The sequence below is a fragment of the Caretta caretta genome, chromosome 16 (assembly GCF_965140235.1).
Source record: "Caretta caretta isolate rCarCar2 chromosome 16, rCarCar1.hap1, whole genome shotgun sequence".
Taxonomy (NCBI): Eukaryota; Metazoa; Chordata; order Testudines; family Cheloniidae; genus Caretta; species Caretta caretta.
This window is the reverse complement of record NC_134221.1, coordinates 16203664-16217287: the sequence shown is the minus strand read 5'-3', so window position 1 is coordinate 16217287 and position 13624 is coordinate 16203664. Positions and strand designations below refer to the sequence as shown.

Below are 13624 nucleotides of genomic sequence, written 5' to 3'. Positions count from 1 at the left end.
TTGGTCTGACCCAGTGTGGTCATTCTTATGTTCCTATGTTAACTATCATTTCACTCCTAGATTTGGTCCCTCCAGGTCACAGGGGGAGGCACATACATGAGGCAGTGAGTAGAACCTTGAACGGTTGCTGCATATGCTCTATCTGTTTGGCTACAGTGATGATTTTACTATATGTCAGTCTGTCACCTTTCACAAAGACACTATGTTCACACAATTTTTTTAAGATGCATATGAACATTAATGTGCTGTGTTATTAACATGTTGGTAAATTTCCGTAGCGATGATCCTTTTTAAAAGGAAGCCCTTATTTTAGTAACTTAAGGTCCAATCCTCCAACTCCTACTCTCACAAGGCTGTGGACAGATTCTCTACGTGAGTGAAAATTGCAGGATTCCACCCTAGGTTAATCTGAGAAGGAGGAGGAGCAGGGATCTGGTTATTTTACCAGTTGCTAGCAATATTGTTTTATAATTTTTTGTAAATGTGTCCTGATACAATTATGGAGAAATTTCTAAAATAAGTAATAGTGTGAAGGTGTAAATCTAATAGTGTCACAAGGCACAGCAATGCAGTTTTGAATCTCAGTGCATTAAATAGGCATGACTTACTTATTGGGGTGATTGCGCTTGCCAAGAAAATGGTGAGAAACCAAGTGGCCAAAGGTTAAGGAGAGCATCTTGACTTTGTAACACTGGCTCATGCAAAGACAGAGGGTGTTGGTGACACTAGCTGACAGCTGCAGTTTCACCATGGCACATGGATATAACTGTGCAGTGGGTGCTTAAGAAAAGAGAATGATTAGGGAAGAAGGTTGAAGATATGAAATCGGATTTAACTATAGGTACAAGAAACTAATCCATGATGATTACAGTACACACAAAAAACGGTTAAGATGACGATGCTGGGATGCAGGTGTGCTACAGAGGCCCGAACTGCAAATGAAGGTGAGTAACCCTGCAATAACTCACGGGTGTGCTTAGAGATAGCCTTGATTAGTACATTTTATAAGTTGAAATAAGAACACAAGAATGGTCCTACTTGGTTAGACCAAAAGTCCATTCAGCCCAGTATCCTGTCTACTGACAGTGGCCAATGCCCGTGCCCAGAGGGAGTGAACCTAACAGGTAATGATCAAGTGATCCATCTCCTGCCATCCATCTCCACCCTCTGACCAGGGCCGGCTCTAGGATTTTTGCCGCCCCGCTTTTTTTTCCATGCCCCCCCACCCCAACTCCGCCCCTTCCCAACCCTTTCCCCAAATCCCCGGCCCTGCCTTCTCCCCCGGGTGTGCTGCATTCCTCCCCCCCACCCCCCAGCTCACCTCTGCTCCACCTGCTCCTCTGAACTCGCCGTCCGCTTCTCCCCCCTCCCTCTCAGGCAAGGTAGAGGCAGCGTGTTCAGGGGAGCAAGCGGAGCGGAGGTGTGGGGGGGAGCGCAGGAAGTTATGGGGACGGGGGGTAGAGGAACTGCTCCCTGCCCCAGCTCACCTCTGCTCCACCACTGCCACCGCTCGGCTTCTCCCTCCCTCCCTCCCTCCCTCCCAGGCTTGCCGCACCAAACAGCTGTTTCGCGCTCAGCAAGCCTGGGAGGGAAGGGGGAGAAGCGGAGCAGGCGGAGGTGGAGTGGAGGCGAGCTGGGGCAGCGGGGGCACATTTCTAGGGGCGGCATGGCCGGAGCCCTGGTGCCTAGAGCCGGCCCTGCCTCTGACAAATGGAGGCTAGGGACACCATTCCTTACACATCCTGGCTAATAGCCATTAATTGACTTAACCTCCATGAATTTATCCAGTTCTCTTATAAACCCTGTTATAGCCCTAGCCTTCACAAGTTGTTGTTGCTGAAAAAGCATTGGACTATGATTTATTTTTCCTTTCTCTCCCACCACACATATTTATAGCTAATGTCTTTCCTTAACTTAGTTTCCTTGACTTCTGCAGGGTGTACTATAACTTTAGCTTGATGCAATATGGCTTTTCTTTCTTGTCCTCCTCTTCCTCCCTATCCTTTATGCCCCTGAAAACAAAATTACTTCCTGGAGTGACTTTCCATGTTGCCATAGTCTGTAACGAATCAGATTGTTTAGGAGTATCTGATAGCAATATTATTGAGGCTTTTTGGAAAAAATAAATCTGAATGCCATGTTGGGGAAAGGTTCCAGCCTATTAGATACCTACATACCAGGTGGAGCCCCTGCTGAAAGATTCTGGATTGGTGGCCCTGGAAATAGAAGTACTCTGTGTATCCATAGGTTTCAGAGTAACAGCCGTGTTAGTCTGTATTCGCAAAAAGAAAAGGAGGACTTGTGGCACCTTAGAGACTAACCAATTATTTGAGCATAAGCTTTCATGAGTTACAGCTCATTTCATCGGATGCATACTGTGGAAAGTGTAGAAGATCTTTTTATACAAACAAAGCATGAAAAAATACCTTCCCCCACCCCACTCTCCTGCTGGTAATAGCTTATCTAAAGTGATCACTCTCCTTACAATGTGTATGATAATCAAGTTGGGCCATTTCCAGCACAAATCCAGGTTTTCTCACCTCCCTCCCACCCCCACACAAACCCACTCTCCTGCTGGTAATAGTAATGGTAATTGGTTAGTCTCTAAGATGCCACAAGTACTCCTTTTCTTTCTGTGTATCCATAGAATTGCCATAGCAAGGGCAGCAGCAGGGCTAGCTTTACCCAAACTATCTCACTTTGACTTGGAAGGAATGGAAGTTCAGTCTCCCTGGCCTACTTAATCCATTATTTCTCCGCTGTGACTGCAGGACTAATGGTGATGGGATCTGCATTGTCATCTCTCATGATTTTATCAGAAGTTTTGTGATATTTTTTACTTGTTTATAAAGCCTCAGCTCATGTACTTAAGTTATTGCCTGAGTATCCTAGCTTTCATTTTTTGTTTAAAGGCAGTTTCTAGCCTTTGTGGCTATGGATAAAAGCTGGAAAATGTGACACCGCCCCAGAATGCTACAACAGAAGGCAAATAAAAATAACCTAAGATCTGTTGCTTTTAAAATGTCATGCTTTTTAAGCCAATCTGATGATCGTGGGGAGGTTGACTCATGATTCTGGAACTCTTAGAGGGTTAGCAAACCGCTGGTGTTTTTTGTGGTGGGGAAGCCTGAGTTCTGGGACCCCGACAGACCTGCCTGTTCATGGAGGCCAGCATATTTAGGCATTTTAAAAGTAGCTCTCTCAAGGTTAGTAGGCCACAGCTGCACAGGGTTCTTGTGTGGCAACTCTGACCTTTTGGATTCTTTCCATCCTTGTTTTCCAAGCTGCTGCTTGCTGACACTGAAGTAACTTTTTAAAAAATTGCATCTGGCTTTTCTATGATACTCAATGGAGGCAAACTAGAATGTGTCTTGGGTCACATTCATTCCTGGTGTAGTCAAGTCTGGGGCTTCCTTTCTTGAAAGTTCCCCTTTAAGTGGTTTACAAGTAAGCACATGCTTTGGTACCCATATAATGGGACAAAATGTGATTTCTATGCAGTGCATTTCTAGGTCTCTCTCAAATTACATCTCAGATCACAAATAGCTTTGGACTGTAAACATTACACGTTCAGCCAATGTAAGACCAGTTTTTGGAAGGTGCTATATAACCTCAACTCCCAGGATCAGCCTTAGAGCTTTGACTGAAGGAATGTTGGCCAGGATACCAAGATTATCATCCATTCTTTTTAAAGAGTGCTATAGGATCTTTAATTGCCACCTGCAGAGATATCAGAGACACAGACAGAGAAAACCCTTTTAAAATGTCTTATGCAAAAGCTTGCTCCTTTACCAGTTCAGGACTCCCATCGCCATGCTCCTCTGCACTAACAGTACCGGACATAAACTCAGGCCTTGGAGCTAGATTTGAGCAAAGTGTTTCTTGGCTCCTCCAAGAAATCATATCAGCTGAGCGGTAGTGACACAGGTAACTCTAAGCCCAGTTCTGTAGTTCTTAAATTGACTTCAGTGTAAGCTTTGTCTCTATAATAATGTTGAGTGGGTTACAAATGCATATCAGTTATGATATATGATACATATATGACAGGATTATCCCAATTTATATTTTTTGTAAACATACAATTTATCCAGCAGATTGGTTGTTTATGCCTGTTTTGATGTAAAGCATGTGCATTAATTGTGAGAAGTGCTTTTACCCAATACACGGTAGCTACTGCTTAACTGAGCATGACCTTAACTCTCAAATAAATACATAATTCTTTAACACCTTTTTTAATAAAGGGGGAAAATATTGACTCATTTTATTACAGAAAAATCATAGTGATCTGTTAACATCTGTCCTTATAAAAATACTTCTAAAATTTTAGTTGGAGGGAGGGAAGGAATGTAGTGCAAACTTTTCCCAGGCAAATTCCACTTATAACAAAAGGAACTGTCATTCGATAACATAGCTGAAGGATCCAGTGAGTTAACAGCCTTCAGATTTTCAGGTTATAAAATGAAGTTGATTTTGAGATACAAGCAAAAAAATAAAACTACTTTTTTCTTTCACTCCCACTATATAATCACCAAGTTGATTTTTAAAGAAAAAAAATGAATTGCTGGAAGGCTGGAAGTTTTTAGATTATGTTTAAAACCCTGAATTTTTATGGCTAAACTATACACCCCATGGAATTGGGGTGGGCGAGATTATAAAAGGAACTCAAGCCCTAACTACAGTGACACAACCTGAACTGTATTGGTGCGAATGGCACCACTGTATGTTGTAGTAAAATGAGGAAATTAAGCAGGAGAGGCTGCCCCCAAGGGGAGAGAGCAAAAAACACAGACAGTCAAACTGCTTGCAAACTGCTCAATGCTGCTGACTCAAGAGAGGCTTGGCATTGACTGAGGTAGACCTTGCGTCTCCCCTTCATCCTGTAACAAGAAGCAATCACAGCCCCACAGTACTGCAGGGAGGAACACGAATAGGTCAGCATTTTTTTCCAGCCCTTAGCTGAGGATTGGGAATCGAGGAGTTGGTTGATCCTTGAGGCTATTCTGCTAGTGCCATCAAGAGGACAAAAGCTGTAATTCAAGTGGCTGCCAGGGGGAAAAACACATCAGTTACTCTTTCATACCTACAAAACTGAGGTCTGCTCAGGGCTGAGCTTATGATGTGCAGGGCCCCAAAGTTCCAGAAAGGCTGCGGAAGAGAAATCAGGCTACAAGCCCCAGTGCTGAAGTTTGCGTGGGAATTTGCTGGTGAGTGGTTTCCTTTAGCTTTGGATCCACTGCCAAAGGGGTGACAGAGCCGGCCTATGAATTGCTGAACTCATACAGGCTGCGGGAGCCCCTCAAGAGCAGGGTCCCAGAGCTGCTGTTTGCTTATGTTTATGACAAGCCCTCAATTTACTCATACTGCTTTGATGATATTAAATATAAATTCCATTTAAATTAGATGCAAAACAGGAGGAGGAATGGAGCAGGCACTCACTGAAATCACTTTTTTTTTAAAAAGGCCCAACAGTAATACAAACAGTGTCTACGAAAATGCTGAAAGACTTGGAATGCCCCCCAAAAGTCAGGCTTTGGTGATTTCTGTGAAGAAGCAGAACCTTACCAACATGAATATGACTGAAGAAAAAGGTGACAGAAAAAGGCTAGTCTGAAATGTCTCATTCAAAAGAAGAGACCTACAAGAAAGTTTACAAGGTGCTCAGATCCAACAGTGATGAGTGTTTATAAATATACACAAACATATGTTTAGCAAGAGATTTGTTCTTCAGCAGTAACATGAGAGGAATTTAAAACAGCACCAAGTCTCTCTGAATACTCAATGGATGAAGTCTGGTTACCAAACTCTTCCTGAGTATGGTACTAAAAGGAAAGCCTAAAAGCCAGAGATTAGAAAAATGTCACACACACCATTTTTAATAATTTCAAATTGAAGTGAATTTAGTAACCAGGGAAGCAAGAGCCTAACTGTACAGTCATCCTCTCAGAGGATGCTAAGCATCCCTGTTTAGTGTTGCTAGGTGTTGATAAACAGCTACCAAATCCAGTGGCTGCATCTTAGCAGTGTGTGATCTCTGTCACTCCCTGAGCTAACTCCCAGGGGTGTTGTACCTCAGTGCTGAGGTGCAGTCAGCACCCATTGTTATTCTAGTCCTGACCTTGAGAGCATGCCAGCCATGCTCAACATTGTGGTAACTTATGTGGATATGCAAGTAAGATGTAATCAGCAATTCATTTTTCACCTGTAACTAGGGAAAAGCTGAGCTTGGGGAGTGCTCTGCTCTGGAATTTTGATTTGGGCCCATTTCCACTTGTGATGTAGGCTGTGCCCTTCTCCATCCTATTGTTTTTAAATGAGAAGTAACAGTTCTCAACCCCTTCTCTCCATAAGCACATTCTTACCTTAAAGCCTCAGATTAAGACGTTTCTACACTGTTTGATATTTACTGCGGGATTCCCATTTCCACTGTCCCACAAGCCCTGAACAGCTGCAAACTTGCCAAGTTTTCATTTTCTAACACCTCCCACTCCCAATTGATTATTCCCCCCCTGAAATCCTTTTCCTGCTATCATTGGCAAAGTTAAATTGTTTTTTAAATGAACGATCTCTCTCTTCTTACAGTTGCTCTAAAGAGATACCTGAGGCACAGTGAAGGATCTGACCATTGAGACAAGCTTTGTGGATGTCGTTCTGGCTTATTTATATATTAAGATACTGCGGTGGGGAGAGAAGGGGGACGACCTAAAGCACAAATTATGTATGTACACGAGTACTGAAATGCAGCCAGTCTAGGATGGAAGATAAATAACAGACACACAACACAAGGCACAAAAGTAGAGGGAAATAATACTTTGCCCAAGGACACTGGGGCAAACCTTGCCACAAAAAGTACCCTAGGATCTTTACTGTCCACACAGAACCTCCATTTCTAAGGTCTAGTCTGAAAGGCACTCACAGTAAACTGCATGAAGCTCAATTTATCCACCTCAGAAAGACATAAGCTGAGCTGATATGGCCAAGAAGTCTGGAGGTCTCAGCCGTGGTTTTAACCCTAGTACTCTGGCTAAAATGTCAGCTTAGGCCTTATACCTGGCTAAGCTAAATCCATCCTCTAAATTTACAACTGGATGCAGGACTCTTCTTCACCTCTTGCCCTCCATTATTGTTTAGTGTTGCTAGGTGCTGATAAACAGCTACCACATCCAGCACCTGCATTTCAGGAGTTTATGATCTCTGTCTGTCCCTTAACTACCTACCATGGGTGTTGAGGCTCAATTAGTTAATATTTGTAAAATGCTTTGAGATCCTGAGATGAAAGGTATTATAGAAAGGCAAACTATTATTGCATTACTATTTTTGGACCAATAAGCCCTGTTCCTGCTTATTAATGAAAAGATACTAATCTCCTTGAGTGAGAAAGCGAAAGAGAATTAACATTTTCTGTCACTACTATATAGATATGTGGATTTCTTTTCTTTTAGTCTCCCCCTTACCCAATATTTCATTCTGAAAACTTTTAGCAGTTTTGGTGGCCATGGGATCAGTATAGGCTCCCTCTACCTCTGCACATACAACTATTCCCTCCTTATCTTGGTTACTGTATGATCTCTAACCCATTTTCTCTGTAGCTTATAGTATGGATGGCAGATGTTTGTTTTACTAGTACTCTTGTAATTGTTTTTGTTATAGTGTAAATTCTGTTTATTGTTGAAAAATTAACAGATCTAAAATTGTTTACTCCAATGGAAAGCTTGTTTCAAAATACCAACATTTATTAGTAAGTAATTGTATTTTAACGAGTATGTTCACAACTCCTCTCTGCCTGGAGAGTTTATTTTCAGAGATCGCTTGCATGTCAGCATTAGTAAGAGCAGGACACCATTGCATGATATAAATGTATTAAATGCTGCTCTCTAGCGTTTAAAACTGCACCAGCAAGCACTGCTCCTCTATTCAATACTTACAAACCTGCTGTCACTGCTCAGCAACTTTACTATGTCAAGGAGATCAAGGTCACTGGTCTTTATCACAGTCATATAGTAAATTTACCCTGCTACTACATAATCTGGCATTTCTATTTACCCCTTCTTGGGGGGAGAGGGAGGTACTTTGGTTGTGGTGTAATCTGGATAATTTTCTGCTGAGTGGGGAGGCTCCTTAGTGGGACTGGGAAACCATGGAGCCTCCCCTCCAGGAATGAGAGTTCAGGAACTAGCTCTCTCTTCCCCTGGGAGAGGTGTGTGGCTCACAGGCTCTTTCTTATCCTTGGGGGACATGGATGGAGTGTCTTCCAGGTGGACACCCAAGTACCTCACCTTGAAAACAAGTTGATTCTACACCATGCTCTCCCCTGGAAGTGTGAAATCTACTTGTGGAGGGATTGCTCACTTAGGGTGGAGGATGGAGTGATGAGGGTCCTGGAGGGCTCTAAGATAGGGGAGGGTTGTATCTGGGGGCTCCTATGGAGGGTTACCCCTCTCCTTGGCTATGAGTGGGGTCTTCACTGTGCAGTGTGGGGGACGGTGGGTATTTGGGGCAGGGGATCCCCCCAGGCTGCGTGGGGTCTATGGGGGGGGGTCTCTGTTGGGGGGGGGCGCACCTTGGCTATGAGCGGGTTCTGCACCATGCTGTTTGGGGGAAGGTGGGTGTTTGGGGTAGGGGTTAACCAGGCTGGGGCAGGGGGTCTATAAGGGGGGTCTCTGCCAGGGGGGCCCCTCACCTTGGCTATGAGCGGGTTCTGCACCATGCTGTTGGGGAGAAGGTGGGTGTTTGGGGTAGGGGTTACCCAGGCTGGGTGGGGTTTATGAGGGGGGCCCCTCACCTTGGCTATGAGCGGGTTCTGTACCATGCTGTTTGGGAGAAGGTGGGTGTTTGGGGTTGGGGTTACCCAGGCTGGGTGGGGTTTATGAGGGGGGCCCCTCACCTTGGCTATGAGCGGGTTCTGCACCATGCTGTTCGGCGGAAGGTGGGTGTTTGGGGTAGGGGTTACCCAGGCTGGGAGGGTTTATGGGGGGGTCTCCGCCTGGGGGGCCCCTCACCTTGGCTATGAGAGGGTTCTGCACCATGCTGTTCGGCAGAAGGTGGGTGTTTGGGCTAGGGATTACCCAGGCTGGGTGGGGTCTATGGGGGGGTCTCTGCTGGGGGGGGCCCCCTCACCTTGACTATGAGCGGGTTCTGCACCATGCTGTTCGGCGGAAGGTGGGTGTTTGGGCTAGGGATTACCCAGGCTGGGTGGGGTCTATGGGGGGGTCTCTGCTGGGGGGGCCCCCTCACCTTGGCTATGAGCGGGTTCTGCACCATGCTGTCTCGGGCCACCCCCAGCCGCTCGTTCTCGCTGCCCGGCTGCACTTCGGCCAGGGTCCTGGGCCGCCGCGGCGGGGGGCAGATCTGGCTGGCGCTGCGGCGCCGGGGGCGCTCCTTGGGGCCGCTGGGGGCCGCCGCCATGGCCGGGGGGGTCCCGCTCCGGCGCTCGGGAACACGGTGCCGCTGGCTCCCGGCCCCCTAGACCGCACCACGCGGCGGGGGGTGGGGGAGGTTCGGGAGTGGGAAAGCGGAGACACCCCCCACCTGGGGCAGAGGCACTCTGCGCGCGCAGGGAGAGACGAGAGGCAGAGACCCCGGCCCTGAGACCCACCACACCGGGGCTACAGCTCTGGGGGCCCAATAGGGACCGCTGTGAGGAGACGCCCCCCCGCTTAGTGATGGAGCGGCCCGTTGCCAGGACAACGAAGGACGCTAACAGGCTCTGTATAGTAAGGAAGAGTTCGGGCGTGGGGAAAATTACTAAGGGGCGGGGGTCCCAGGCACTAACCCCGCCTCCATCCTTAACCCCTGCAGCTGCCCTGCTGGGGAACTGGCCCTTTGACAGGCCTTTTGCTGTTCCAAAGCAGCAGCAGATGGAGGAGGAAACCCGGGCCCAACCTACATAAGAATGTCCCTACTGGGTCAGACCAAAGGTCCATCTAGCCCAGTGTCCTGTCTTCCGATAGTGGCCAGTCCCAGGTGCCCCAGAGGGAATGAACAGAACAGGTCATTATCTAGTGATCCATCCCTGTCGCCCATTCCCAGCTTCTGGCAAACAGAGGCTAGGGACCCCATCCCCGCCCATCCTGGCTAATAGCCATTGCTGGATCTAGCCTCCATGAACTTATTTAGTTCTTTTTTGAACCCTGTTATGGTCTTGGCCTTCACAACATCCTCTGGCAAGGAGTTCCACAGGACTGCGCGTTGTGTGAAGAAATACTTCCTTTTATTTGTTTTAAACCTGTTGCCTATTAATTTCATTTGGTGACCCCCAGTTCTTGTGTTGTGAGAAGTAGTAAACAACAGGACCTTATGTACTCTCTCCGCACCAGTCATGATTTTATAGACCTCAATCATATCTCCCCTTAGTTGTCTCTTTTCCAAGATGAAAAGTCCCAGTCTTATTAATCTCTCCTCATACAGAAGCCGTTCCATACCTCTAATAATTTTTGTTGCCCTTTTCTGAACCTTTTCCAATTCCAATAGATCTTTTTTGAGATGCGGTGACCATATCTGCCCACACTATTCAAGATGTGGGCGTACTATGGATTTATATAGAGGCAACACGATATTTTCTGTCCTATTATCTATCCCTTTCTTAATTATTCCCAGCATTCTGTTCATTTTTCTGAATGCCACTGCACATTGAGTGGATGTTTTCAGAGAACTATCCACAACGACTCCAAGATCATTTTCTTGAGTGGTAACAGCTAATTTAGAGCCCATCATTTTATATGTACAGCTGGGATTATGTTTTCCAATGTGCATTACTTTGCATTTATCAACATTAAATTTCATCTGCCATTTTGTTGCCCAGTCACCCAATTTTGTGAGATCCTTTTGTAGCTCTTCACAGTCTGCCTGGGTCTTAACTATCTTTAGTAATTTTGTATCATCTGCAAATTTTGCCATCTCACTGTTTACCCTTTTTCCAGATCATTTACGAATATGTTGAATAGGACTGGTCCCAGAACAGACCCCTGGGGGACATCACTATTTATCTCTCCGTTCTGAAAACTGACAATTTGCTTCCCCCAAAACCATGGAAAGATTAAATGGCTGCCTTAGCTCAACATTACAAGGGACACCACCTCCCAGAAACCTAGTCAGTTACGGGGGGAAACATATCAGGTAGTACCTGGAACCTGTAATATAGCTGATTCCCTCCACCCCAGCCAACTCTGGTATTTTTATAATCCTCTTTTTTCGGTCCTTTCTATTCCACGTGAATGCCTCAACAAATGACAGGGGAACTGATTATATCCCAACCTGACAATACAAAGTGCTAACAGAAAGACAAGGTGGGTGATGGTGAGGTAACATCTTTTATTGGACCAACTTCTGTTGGTGAGAGAGACAAGCTTTTCAGCAAGCTTGTCTCTCTCCAACAGAAGTTGGTCCAGTAAAAGATATTTGCCTGGCAAATGGGAAGCTGTCAAAGTAGACTCATCAGGGTTTGCTGGAATTCTGTCTGCTGTTAGCTTGCAGCCAGACTGTCAGAGAGGGAGGGACAAGAGGAGAGCCATTTGATGTCTGAGTTGAAGTTGTAACTAGTAAAAGAAGCACACATGGATGGAACTGCTCACATTACCACTCTCCTTGAACTGGACTCATACTATGATCTATTGTTAATATCTGGTTAAATATTGTTGAGTGGAAAAACATGGTCCACACCAATTTAGCAAGCTTAATCAATTTCAAAACTTTATTAAGAGAATTTTAGGACAATATACTACTACCTTCAAGCATAAAATATAAGTGCATAAGTAAAACGAGAAAGGATAATGATCAGTTACCAGTCCTGGGGAGCAGGTAGGCGGTTTCTTTCATCACCACGTCCTTACTGGGTCAGTCGTGTGTGTCCTGCATTGCTCTGATTGTTTTCAATAGTTCACATCATTTTATACCCTTATATAACCTGTACATTTGCACGATGCCCATATCTAATCATTAATTTTCCTTGTCCATATTTGATCTCTCATGCTATATGCATGCTGCATTTTTGTATCAAAACATCCTAATTGGTTCCTTCATATCAATCATGCACAGATCACGCACAGTAATACATGTCATCTCTTCCATTCATCTGTTTCCTGTTTTTCTCAACTTATCTATTTTAGCCATCTTGCTCTTGTCCCTGACACGGGGCGGGGATATTTTGTTCTTCTCAGGAAGTCTGTTCAATATTTAGCAAGCATCTGTGTTTCTTAACTTTTAGAAGCTAAAGAACTAGTGAAATTTCTCCCTGGCTTTGGAGTAGTATTCATGCATGAAGGTACTTGCACACCAAAGTTTGTTAAATACCAATCCATACAGTTGTGTCCTGGACTCTAAAGAATGCATGGATTTTAAGGCTTCTTAATCACTGAGTTGAGAAGCAGAGTGAAAATTCTAGATTCCTTGTAATACTTCCAACACATCTTTTTGGCAAATACTACTGAAGCCCCATTAAACCTTGTGCATACATTCAACTATAGATTACTCAAAAAAACACAGACTCCAATCTTAAAAAGACTTGTGCCCAGCCTTAGCTTTGCACTGCTCACAGTGCATAAAATTAAGTATCTGTGTATAAAGATCGAGTATTACTTTTGGCACCTTAGAGGCTAACAAATTTATTTGAGCCTAACAAATTGTGTACGTCTTTCCAGGATCACAGCCTAAAGTTGTTATACCCCCACTAGAATCTGACTGCTATAATCCTCACTGAAAGATTCAAATTTTTAATTTCTGAAGGAAATGCATCCTTAAAATGTTGTTGCTAAGCAAATCTTTTACCCACCTGACCCGACAGCAACCACGAAAAGAAGCAGGACATACACTTTTACCAGTCGCTGTGATCGGCAGGACAAAGCAGAAAAGCAAAATGCCCACTCGGCAAGGTTAGCTGCATTTTTTCATCAAAACATCCTAATTGGATGTTCCACTTCAGATCACTGATGATCATCATGCTGGATGAGCTTTTGACCAGATGTGACAGGCTGATATTTCTGCTTTTAGCTTTTTAAAGCAAATGAGCACCACGCACCTCAACTGTGCAAGTTCTTTTTTTTTTTTTTTTAAACAGTCTTTGAAACTTCTGTACTGCAGGCAGGTGCACTATTGTGTCCGGGTGAAGTGATTTGCAGGAGCAGGCCTTCCCACCAGCTAATGACATGGTCGATTTAAAATATTTTCTCACCTGTATTGCTCACGCAAAGCGAGAATGGAAATCTTTAAAACACAGTTTTTGGCCACGTGTTTACTTTTGACCTTCCTGCCAGCTTGACCAACAAAAGCAGCTCCCCAGGCAGGTTTCCAGGAAGCTGTAGGCAGGGTGCCAGGCTGGTTGTTAGGCTCTGGTACCACTGATGTACAACCGGGGCGGGGGGGGGAACGGGACCCATGTGTACCGAGGCCTCCGTGGGACGTGTCGGGCTGTGCAGATTTCCCCTTGGACGAAGCCGATGGGCTCAGCAGCGCCCCGTGCGGGACAAGGGGGGGCTTGGCTTGGCTTGGCCCGGCCCGGGGGGGGAGGGGATCGGCCCAGGTGGAGCCCAGGCCCAGCCGGCCAGGCCCAGCCCGCTCAGGAGCAGGCGCGGCGGGGCCCCGCGTTCTCCCCTCCCGAGCGGAAGCAGCGCAGCCGCCAGCCCGTGACAGAGGA

At 45.6% G+C, this 13624-nt stretch overlaps 1 protein-coding gene across 4 annotated transcripts in view; it reads right to left on the bottom strand.

Moving 5' to 3' along the window:
- The window catches only part of CFAP77 (cilia and flagella associated protein 77), a 104905-nt gene extending 91311 nt beyond the window's left edge, over nucleotides 1-13594 (bottom strand). The window contains exon 1 of one of the 4 annotated variants that reach the window (XM_048822665.2): nucleotides 12764-13594. In XM_048822665.2, coding sequence (XP_048678622.1) covers nucleotides 12764-12799 — 36 coding nt within the window. In that variant the 5' untranslated portion in view covers nucleotides 12800-13594. Of the gene's footprint in view, nucleotides 1-8557; nucleotides 8586-9231; nucleotides 9466-12763 lie in introns of those variants that run through there. The other 3 variants (XM_048822664.2, XM_048822663.2, XM_048822666.2) reach the window with 3 other exon arrangements.
- Between the last annotated feature and the right edge of the window lie 30 nt (nucleotides 13595-13624).